Source organism: Dermacentor variabilis, chromosome 11 (genome assembly GCF_050947875.1).
Source record: "Dermacentor variabilis isolate Ectoservices chromosome 11, ASM5094787v1, whole genome shotgun sequence".
Lineage (NCBI taxonomy): Eukaryota > Metazoa > Arthropoda > Arachnida > Ixodida > Ixodidae > Dermacentor > Dermacentor variabilis.
The window spans coordinates 27,419,624-27,430,229 of NC_134578.1; the positions used below are offsets into that span (position 1 = coordinate 27,419,624).

The 10,606-nt window shown below is 44.2% G+C and overlaps 1 protein-coding gene across 1 annotated transcript; it reads left to right on the plus strand.

Moving 5' to 3' along the window:
* The first annotated feature begins 1,166 nt into the window (after window positions 1-1,166).
* LOC142564507 (uncharacterized) lies at window positions 1,167-9,696 on the plus strand. The gene is made up of 4 exons (XM_075675525.1): window positions 1,167-1,188; window positions 1,899-2,082; window positions 6,228-6,375; window positions 9,583-9,696. The coding sequence occupies exons 1-4, from the start codon at window positions 1,167-1,169 to the stop codon at window positions 9,670-9,672; spliced, it is 444 nt and encodes a 147-aa protein (XP_075531640.1). The 3' UTR covers window positions 9,673-9,696.
* The last annotated feature ends 910 nt before the right edge of the window (window positions 9,697-10,606 follow it).

The window sequence follows — 10,606 nt, forward strand, 5'->3', positions numbered from 1 at the left end:
TCGCGTTGAGTGTGAAACATAATGCTTTCAAGTGCGATGACATGTCCCGTCATATGCAGGTACCAGCAAGCACCGTGTCTAGTTTTTTTACCTTCTAGCAAGTCACCTTGTGAATGTGTTGTGTTAGGACAAAATTTCCCTGAAACTAGGGCAGTCTTCCTGTCCGGCCATCCCATAGCCGGAAAAATGCAGGAGTGTCGCCTGCAAATCGGAATACGCTGTGATACATTGATGGGGCAGTGGAATACAATTATGCATGTGCCATTGTGTGTTGTCGCCGTTGAATTGCAGCTTAGAATGCTTTCAATAAAGTTAACTTTTCGCACAGGTTTGTCCTTAACATTGTAGAGAACTGTGATGCGATTGAACAAATTAGAAGAAAAGAAGAACAAAGTATCCCGAATGACACAATGTGTGCGCATTATAAAAAAAATCAACTACAAGTTATCGTTTACAAGAGATCACGAAAAAAAATGTTGTAGCAGGGAATGTAATCACGTAATGTGGTTGCAGGGGCCCACGAGGCGTAATTTTTTATCGTTGTTTTCTCCTGTGATACTTCCTCTGGACTCGCACACGGGATATCAAGTATGGATTGTTTGCATTGTAGGCAAACTTCACGCCATGAAACGGGATGAATTTAAATTACGTTTCAAAACACAGCGAGGGCCTAAGACATTCTGACCATCCGTGGTGACTTAGTGGCTATGGAGATTTACTGCAGTGGAAGAAGTCGCAGGTTCGAATGTCCACGCGTGACGGCCGCGTTTCGTTGGCGAATATGCGCTACCCTTAGTACACTGACATTTTGGTTCGTGTGAGAGAACCCCTGGCAGAGAAAACTAATCTGCGACCCTACTCCACGGTGTCTCATGGCCACAGTGACTTAGGAGCGTTAAACTTCGCGAAGAAATCATTGCAAAGTGCTGCGTTGTCTGGCGTCCTATACAGACCAGGCGACGACTCGACGAAGCTTTTCTTTCTTGAGTGCTTTTCACCATTGGCTTGCAGCCTTGAATATTATTTCCCAGCATCAGGATTAGATAAAAAAAAGCTCTTGCGAATAATTTTGTCCTAAGAGCGTTTCTTTAATCCAGGAATCTTAATCTCGTGCCTGCCATTAGAGCAAGCGCGCCTAATCTCGAACCTCGTCACTATTAGTCGGCATGGTCATCGCCGGGGCTGCTGGTTTGTGAAGGGGTGGCTAACGACAAAGCCATTGAGAGCATACCTGCCAACTCTTCCCATTCTTTTGTAAAACTCAGGAATTTGGGTTCACTCTACTATGCCGGGAATGTCGCGTCGAGTTTTAGGAAAAAAAGATTCTGTTCGAAAAAGCAAAGACGTGCAAAGGCAATGAAGAATGGCGCGGCGCAAGATTCAAAAATACGAACTGCTTACAAGAAAAAACTTAAGTGTAGTGCCTGTGTCACCCTGCTGTGGAAGCGGAAAACTTCATGGGCCATGGAGCATTTCCTTCGAGTAAGTTTATTCACACGATTTCGTTGAGTAGACGAAATCGGCAAAAGCAAGGCCACTGAAAAAGTCAGACGTAATCTAAAAACAGCGTTGCTGTTCACTTCCACGTCTTTTTTTTCTGCTGCTGCTACTGCTTGTGTATATGTATTCCATAAAAGGTGTACTCTCAGCGCTCACTTCCCCCTATTTTTTATGTGCGCGGTATCTTTAAGAATGTTGAAGTACACAGCTTCGCACTGCACGGTAGAGGGAACATTTGTGGCACGAATATGACAAAAACAGACCGAGCACTATAACGCCCATTCGTTCCGCCAGCTCCCGCAGTCACTAGAAAAGATGGCTGCCCCTTCAAGCGCTGCAGATACTGGTCTGTAAGAATAAATTTATCTGGCGTTCTCGGTTATGCCACTTTATCGCAGGGTCGGACTTATCAATCATCGACATTGACAGCGTCACCATCGACAACGCTGAGTTGGGACAGGAGGTGGCCGTGGACGCGAGAATCCAAGTTCTCCGATCCTTTGGAAGCTATCCCGTCTTGGAAATATACGTCAACACAACAAAAGGAAAGCAACTCGAGTGCTTCTACAGTTATCTGCCTAAGTGAGGATTATTGTCGATTGTATTAGGGACAACCTCGCCATCTGGAATCACTAAAGCGCGTCGCATCACGCCTGCAATCGAATCTGCCATTAGACTGTAGCGACTGCCAATCTATGATTTAGCACATCATGCTTGGGACCCTTGAGAAAGTAATAACTCAGGTGCTGCGTGATTTTTACACCGCTTCAATTTCTCGCGTATATATATTTAATTATTTATTCGTTGAATCATTAGTTATTTATCTTTAATTTATTCATTTCCGTCCCTAAAAGGCAAATATGGTGTTACAGAAGGAAGGAGGGGCAATATAAGTTCACTTGTTTAATGCGCACGGCGGAAGGGTGCCGGAAGCATACTAAACTAAAAACATCCGTCACACAAAAAGGAAAAATCGCGACACAATCATTAGTAAAGTAAGAACACCTGGCTTGCAGAAAAAGCAATACAGTCAGAACCAAATGTTGAGGAAATATAAATTATACAATGTTTGCAGTTGTAGGCGTTGCTGTAATGTGTATTGCTTCCTTCAGTGACGTGGCAGCGCGTGCGAGTGGCAAACGTTACCACCTATTGAAGCGAACCGAGATATATTCAGGCACGCTGACATCACGGTAATGTGATTTCAATAAAGCGAATTTTTTTATTGCGCCAGCAACTATACGAACACTCAAGGCGCATTTCTGCCAACGCAGTCAGCGTCACCATTGTCGTCAGTTTCCGTGTATAGTCTAAGGGCGACGCCGCACGCCGTGTGTTGTATGTGGCAGTGAAACTGCGAGGGTGAGCCGGTGATCGCAGCTCAATCTCACGTACGCAAGAGAGCAATGCGGGAAGGAATCGCCCCGTCTTCTCCGAGGGGAGGGTAGGGTCTACGGAGGGGGAGGCTCCGGGGCGAGGGTAGGGAAAGTGGCGCGTTCGACTCCGGGCGGCCTGCCCGGGCCGCTGTATCATGAAAGGCATTTGTGTGTGCATGGGGAGGGGGGGGGAACGATCGTCGCGAGCTGTTTCCGCGGTTTAGTTTGCGTTGACGCGAGATGCAGCACGAAGGTCAATTCGCTCGCTGCTGCTGCCGGGATTCCTAACTCTAGCGCTTTGACAGCGCGTTTGCGCGGTCACCGAGTGAAATGTGTTCGTTTGCTTGTTTGCGCGTGAAACGACCCTTGTTAATTTAGTTAGTGTGCCTATGTTTGCAAGTCTATGCGGCCGATAAAACTACTATCCTACTTCGTATAGGTGTCTACTAATTTGCTATCGCAATCAATGCTTAGGTTTTCGGGCGAAACTACAACTTTTTTTCTCTGGCAAGGAATATTAAGCTCTCTTGTTGGTACGTATGTTGCACTTCTTGAAACGTAAAGGTTGTAAAAAAGGTGAACACCTTTTCATTTTGCGCACTTCTCTTTATCTCTCGGTGTGAGGCAAAGGCCAGTAGCAGTTTGGTGTATGTACATTTTGTTGTTTCTTCTGGGCTCTAAGACTTGTAGCGTTTATCCAGCATCGTAAACTTTTTTTTTTGAAGCTACCCCGTGATGGTATCCTAACTTCTGATTTCCGCACACGAAAAATGTATTATAGCCTTCCTTTCTGAAGAAAAAATGCCTGACTCCTGGAGACTAGAGAGAGAAAAAAAGCTGACTTCCCTGCATTGAATTCGTGTTAGGTTCCTTTTTTCATATAAACAATATGGCTAACAGCATCTAAGAACAGATAGAAACGACAGGTATAACCTCAACGTAGTTCGTTACTATCTCGGCTAGCTCGAATGTATTTCATTTATGACAACGTTCGCTTAAACCACCATGCAGTGCACCTGGACGAATGAGAATATACAACGATTTGCATTTCCTGCTTCCTCTGTCATACCTCTTTTTTGAAAGAGAGCTCATGACCCTCGGACATTTATGGTCTCTAAGAACAATTAACGAGGTCCTTTGCCTTTCCGATTGGAATGGTCTACAAGGCAAACTGCGATGACTATGATCGCGATGAGACTTTTAAACACGTTCTGCGTGACTCCTCACTATAGTGCATGTACAGGTATGCAAGCTTGCCACTTCGCTCACTCGCGCTGATCACAGACTGCTGTCGGAGCAAGCCGTTTTCAAATGCCGACCTGATAAGCCATCGCAGCACAACCCGACAAATGCATAAAAAAATTACTTGAGCCGTCTTAGTAAAAACATTTATACAACGCCAAAACAACCACTGCTACCGTGAAAGTAAGCTTCCCAAGTCGGACGAGACACGACAAGGACAGACCGGTGGTGACACCATCTTGAAGCTTTCGCAACAGCTCGCGATGACGTCAGTGATTGTGACGACGTCTGCTCCCGCTTAGGTAATCTCTTATAGGTAAACGTGGGTTCCACTGACTTCTCAAAGAGCCAAAGACTGAATTTCCCTAGTTTCGACAGCTTTTGTTGAGCCACAGTACGAAGCAATACTTTAAAATCTGTGACGTCACACTGAGTGTTCAGGTGCAAAATTCAAAAACACGAAAGTTTGAGCTTTATTTTCTTGTCTAGTAATCACTTATCCACAAGCTCAATGAATCAAGCAATAAATCAATCCACCGATCTATCTATTGATCAACCAGTCAAAAAGTACTTCATTTTTCAAATACACTGAAATGAATACAGAAATGTCGGGTCAGGTATCCAAGAAAGGCTAGTTTTCGGTCCAGCGAGAGAATACAACAGAATCGTATAGGCCACTTGCGGAATTTTCAACAAAACACATTGATAAAATTGTGCAACTTGTAGACTAGCTAAGAAACACACATGAATACACAAAACAAATTAAATGTATTTGCGAGGCAGGTTCCGAAAAGAAACTATTTTCAACTCTCCTTGATGTTACGTGGGGTTTTAAACTCCAGGAGTAACACATTCCAATCATTTTGCCACAGAATTCAATTACTCTTTCGTCGTGTACACTGTAACACTATGGCAGGTGAATGTTGCCTTTGGAAGCATGCCTTGTATTCCGTGCTGGTATAGAAAAGATGTTTCGGGGAATAGGAAAGCTTGTCCGTGAAACATCATTGTCTGGAATGTAGATATTAGGGCTGCTTAGTGCCCTCGCTGACGATACACGTTTCGTTCGGAAAATCTTATTAAATACATAATTAGCGGAGTACCAAGTAATTGTGTGCAGAGCCTTTATCTGGGGGTTCAGCAAGCTTTTAAGTGCGTCAGGTATGTCATGCGCGCCTCAGTATTCCAGACAGTGACAAGTATGATTACAACAAAACACAAAATGCAGTGACTGAAAAATTTCCAGGAGCAATTATTGCCTAGTTTTAATAAGAATGCAACAGCTTCAGTTTATCTTCTCGTAAATATTATGAATGTGAGATTCCCAGCATAAATGTAGGTCAAAATACGACACCCAAATACTTGAAAGAAGCAATTTCTTCAGTGGCAATGATATTTAATCTAATATTTATTTGACTACTGTCAACAATTTGTCCTCTCTAGCGCAAAGCAGCATATTTGCTCTTTTCGCTGTTTAAGTTAAATTATGTTCTAAAAACCGAGACGAAATATTTGATAACTCAAGCAGTATATCAGATATTATATCGGAAGACTGGAGACTGAGTCGCCGCTAAATGTTAAAGCAGTGTCATATGGATACCTTAGAGCCTTTGAGTTCTAAAGAGCTTGAGAGAGATTAGCAACACACGGAGAAATAGCATTATTAATCTGAAATGAGCGAGAATAAAGTTATTGAAGATTGAATTACAACCTAAACTACTTTAGTGCTCCTTTATAGTGCCCCTTTAAGGTCGATGAAACTGTGCAAACGGCCTTAGCCGTCATTTGTGTTCATTGTGCTACGCGCGATGAAGTGCTGTTATCGGAAGCGGCTGGGTGGATGCGGCTGCACTCTGTCTCTTTTTCTGCCTCCCCATCTCCTATTGTAGGGCAGCAAATCTAGTAATAATTGACAGGTAACTGCCTCTCTCGTTTCATTCCTATCACTCCATCTTTAAGAATGATTCGCAAAAGCTCCCACCTTTCACTTCGCACAGATAGCTCTGGTGACACGTGAAGCTGCGAGACTCAGTGTTGCATAGCTTCGTTCTGTGGATTCAGCTTCCCTTGAACTCGCTTCAGCAATACGTTCGTATCTACTCTCCGCAGAGAAGCGAGGCTTTGTTACGTCACGACGGCTGTGGAAGCAAAACTGAGTTCAGAGTGGAACAACAGTTGCCCCATAAGCCCAGGTGGATACACCGCCCATCTTGTGTTCAAGCTTCCTAACGTTCCATCTGCCGAGTCCTGCATAGGGGTAAGTATGTGTTTATTACTTTTGTTGCCAGCAAAAACAGTTCGAGAAAGCGCGAGCTTTGCTTATGATCGCATTTGAACAGCAAATGCCTCACTTAAAGAAAATAAAGGTCTGAAGGCAACCCCGAAGTAGAAAAATAACCAAGGCCTTCATCCTGCATAGCACATAAATAGCAGATCACACACACACACACACACACACACACACACACACACACACACACACACACACACACACACACACACACACACACACACACACACACACACACACACATATATATATATATATATATATATATATATATATATAGGCAGGAACGAGACGAGACGACCAACTTTTTGGACGTAAGACGTGTTTACATTTTCGGCTGGTGGGCCAGCGAGAAACGTTCAGTGTTCAGGTCGATGCATTTAGAATGCATTTAGAACGATGGGAAACACAACTTCGCGGTTACTTTTGATTTATTTACTCAACAGTTTCGGCCGTCGACCGACCTTCATAACCGCGAAGTTGTGCCTCTCATTATTTACGTATCTACATGGTACTGATAAAAGTAAGTAAATCCCTCGGTTTTGTTAGCCTCAATGGTTTTAGCATGTGATTAACCTTACGAGACGCCGAGAGATAATAAATTCACGATACAGAAAGGCAAGTGCCTAAACACGGGCACAGTAGAACGAGGACAAAATAAATGCGTCAGTTATGAACACATGCGGACACCCTCACCCACATGTGTTCATGCATGTGTTCATGCATGTGTTCGTGCATGTGTTCCCTCGCGCTACGTTTTGAAGTTCCAGTTCCGATAATCTTGAATTTAGCGCGCCAGAAACAGGATTACAGAGAGGGGAGGTGATAAAAGCAGGACAAGTGCTTCTCTCATTGTGCTCACTTAAAAAAAATAAAGGCCTGAAGGCAACTCCGAAGTAGAAAAATAACTAAGGCCTTCATCCTGCATAGCACATAAATAGCAGATCACACACACACACACACACACACACACACACACACACACACACACACACACACACACACACACACACACACACACACACACACACACACACACACACACATATATATATATATATATATATATATAGGCAGGAACGAGACGAAACCATGTGATCATTGTGATCATGTTTCTTCCGCACAATTCAATGTTTTTTCTACATACACCTGCAAGCCGAATGACAACTACTAACGCCGTTGTGAACTTGAGGACGATATTGACACATGTTTATTTCTGTGCGACCTTTAGGTTGACTGGCGGCCTTTGTGTTGAACTCGCTTTATTGTGCTCGTACTTCCACGCCGGCCTCTATACCATGCACCCTCAAGAATTCGTTCGACAGCTACTCATTCCATATATGTAATAAGCATCGTTATTAAACGCTAGCCTGGTGTGTTATCACCTCAGAATGGTCCTTATATAGGATACAATGGTCTGCTGGAAGTATTAAGAGATTCCGGTACAGAAAATTAGCCATCTACGAAACACTTCCGTCTCGTTTGATGGGTTTTTGTAGTAATTCTGAACATTCAGAATATTGAGGAGCATTTGTATACGTCGTTGAATCAGGGCTGAATATAAATGTCAGAAGATGGTACATGATGATGTCCGGGCTCGGCCTTATTGAGACCATTCCGTATCAATCGCTCTCCTTTTGCGCATTTCCCTTGCTACAGGCGCCGCACCGGACGCGCTATCACAAGCATCGTCCGGTGGGGGCGCTGGATGTTACGGAAATAAATTTAAACCGAACAAAAGGAATCGTTATATTCTATTCTCTCAGCTTCTCGTGCCCTCTGTCGCACGCATTCGTATTTTGTTTCTTCGTGTGAAATTTCTAGTTAGCGTGAAGCGGAAGGGTGGTGGTGCAATATCAAAGATAACAATATAAATATGAGGTTGCCAAAATGTCTCTCTATAAAAATAATGTTGCAGTGAAGTTTCACATTGTGAACGCGGCTTATGGGTGCTATAACGAACATGACGCTATCGGCACTCCGTTCGCCTTGACGCATCACAAATCGTATTCAAGACAGGGCTCGCGCGGCAGCCCCATAAGCAGCAGCAGCCGGAGTAGAGCGCACCGTTGTAAACATTCGCTTTTTGTTTAAATTACCCAGCATGGTGACAGCGCGCACAGACAAACATGAACACTTCATATTCGATGTCATCGAACACTCGCTGACGATACACTGTCTAACGCTTCAATGGAAATTCAGCGGTGATAACGCAGTGCATGCAAAGCTACGAGCCGTCTGTCCAAAGAGACTGTGTCTTCAAACCAGATCGATTTCAAGATAAAGCGCGCGCGACCGCGCGCTGCCGAACGAAGTACAACGCCCCCGCTCCATCCCCTCCCCCGTTGCCATGGTGTAATGCGCGCGACGCAAGACGGCGTGCTTCCTGCCCTCGCGCACGAGAGATTGAGCCGACATCGTTGGCTCACCGTCGTACGCTTTCACTCGCACAAAAATCGTAGTACGCCGCGCGAGGGCGATGTTACCACGAGACGTACCTACTACGTGTGCATCGCAAAGAAAGCCAGTAGCAACAGCCAGAGGAGGTCAACACAGCGCGAATCCGCCTACCTTCTTCCTCTGCGACGCTTCGCCTCATTTCTCCATCTCCACTTCGCTCAAGGTTGCTTACACATTCCTCTAGGTGGCGGTACTATGCCGCGCGCTCCTCGCGCTCCTTCGTACTATCCCCGGAGCAAAATTTTGTTCGCCTTTAGGGGGCTTTCTTCCTTCGCTTGCTTCGCGACCTCACACATCTATCGCCAATTTGAAGAGCTGGACAGTTATTCTTCCCGTAAAAAGAAACAAATACTTTTTGCCGAGAAGCAAAGACATATGTCAAAGCCTGCTATCGTTGTCGCTGTGCGAAATTATTCGAACGCCCTGGTAGGGTTGAATAGTACACTGCGTCTTCATTTCTAATATTCTCCTTTTCTTGTAAAGCGTTGTTGCTGTTGTTTTGGTCGGTGTTGTAGCTGTATCATTGAAAGTGGGGTTGTGGGCTTGCCTCTTTTGTCTGGGTTTAACGCGTTCGTGTTTGGGTTGCTTTTTTGTTGTTTTTTTTCTTGGTTATTCTTGCGTGAGCAATGCACTTGGGATTTGGATTTTTAGAAAGTCGGATTATCGTTCTTTCTATATTAAAAGAAAAGCTACAACACTTCCTTTTTATTTCAGAATGGGGATTTGGTCTTCACATTGAAAATCCGGGACGAAGGTTATGTATTGGACTGTGTGACATTTCCTGTCAAGATTGATCGTCGTTGAACACGACGCCAACTCTTCACAGATGCTTCGAGCTGTATTTTGCTACAATGAAAGCAGTAAAGAAGGGAGACATGTGCTCCTATAACTGAAAAGTTTTCATTGGTTACAGCAGTTCTTCTATAAAAAACTATGCATTATACGCTATTTTTGTTGCTTTAATGGAGCAAGATTGCAAACAAAAATAAATCACGCATTTTGCTTCATGCGCTAAAACGGACAAAAAAGAAATAGTTTAGCTTACCCTTATTTTGCAGAACGTTGTTTGCAAAGAATTCACATTATTAGAATAGAATGCGTATTTCTGTCGTGCTTGCACAGTCACAGGGTTCAGTGGTTTAAACGGACATGCTCAAGTGATGAACGTGCAATGTATTCGAATTAATGAAAATAAGACGCCCACCATTGCTGCATTTTATTCAGCATCGCTAGGATGGCAATGCAACCTGAGAAAAAAACGAGTGGCCGCGCAGTGAGGGATTGAAAAAAAAGAAACCTTCAGTGTAGTGTTAGGTTACCAGAAGAGGGCAGCGTAGATTAGTGAGTAAACGGGTGTGGATGGGTGCCGTAGTTGAGACTAGAAAGTGAAGTGGCATGACTGATGGTAATCGCGAGTGTAAATACCAGGTGCTCTGTTGACAAGAAGATAACGAGTGTTAATAAACGCAGTCGAGGACGGCGCAGAATTAAGTGTTGTGACAACACGAACCTATTTGCCGATATTGGATGGAGCTGGCTTAGTAAAGACATCGGTAATTCGGTATAGCTGGGAGAAGCATGCGTCCTGCAGTAGACTTGAAACAGAACGGCGATGATGATTGTGGTGTTGGTGTGTGATATAGCTGTTGGTGGTAGCGCCGACGATGATAATTACGAGTGCCACTGAGACAGGAGCACAGTTCGTCTACAGTACAGCACCAACGCATCTACCGTGCTT

Bases quoted from the DNA above. Each gene is read 5' to 3' on its own strand.
- LOC142564507 (XM_075675525.1), top strand. From the start codon at position 1,167: ATGGTCATCGCCGGGGCTGCTG. The intron at 1,189-1,898 runs GTTTGTGAAGGG...ACTTTATCGCAG, and splicing joins GGTCATCGCCGGGGCTGCTG to GGTCGGACTTATCAATCATC. The intron at 2,083-6,227 runs GTGAGGATTATT...TACTCTCCGCAG, and splicing joins TTCTACAGTTATCTGCCTAA to AGAAGCGAGGCTTTGTTACG.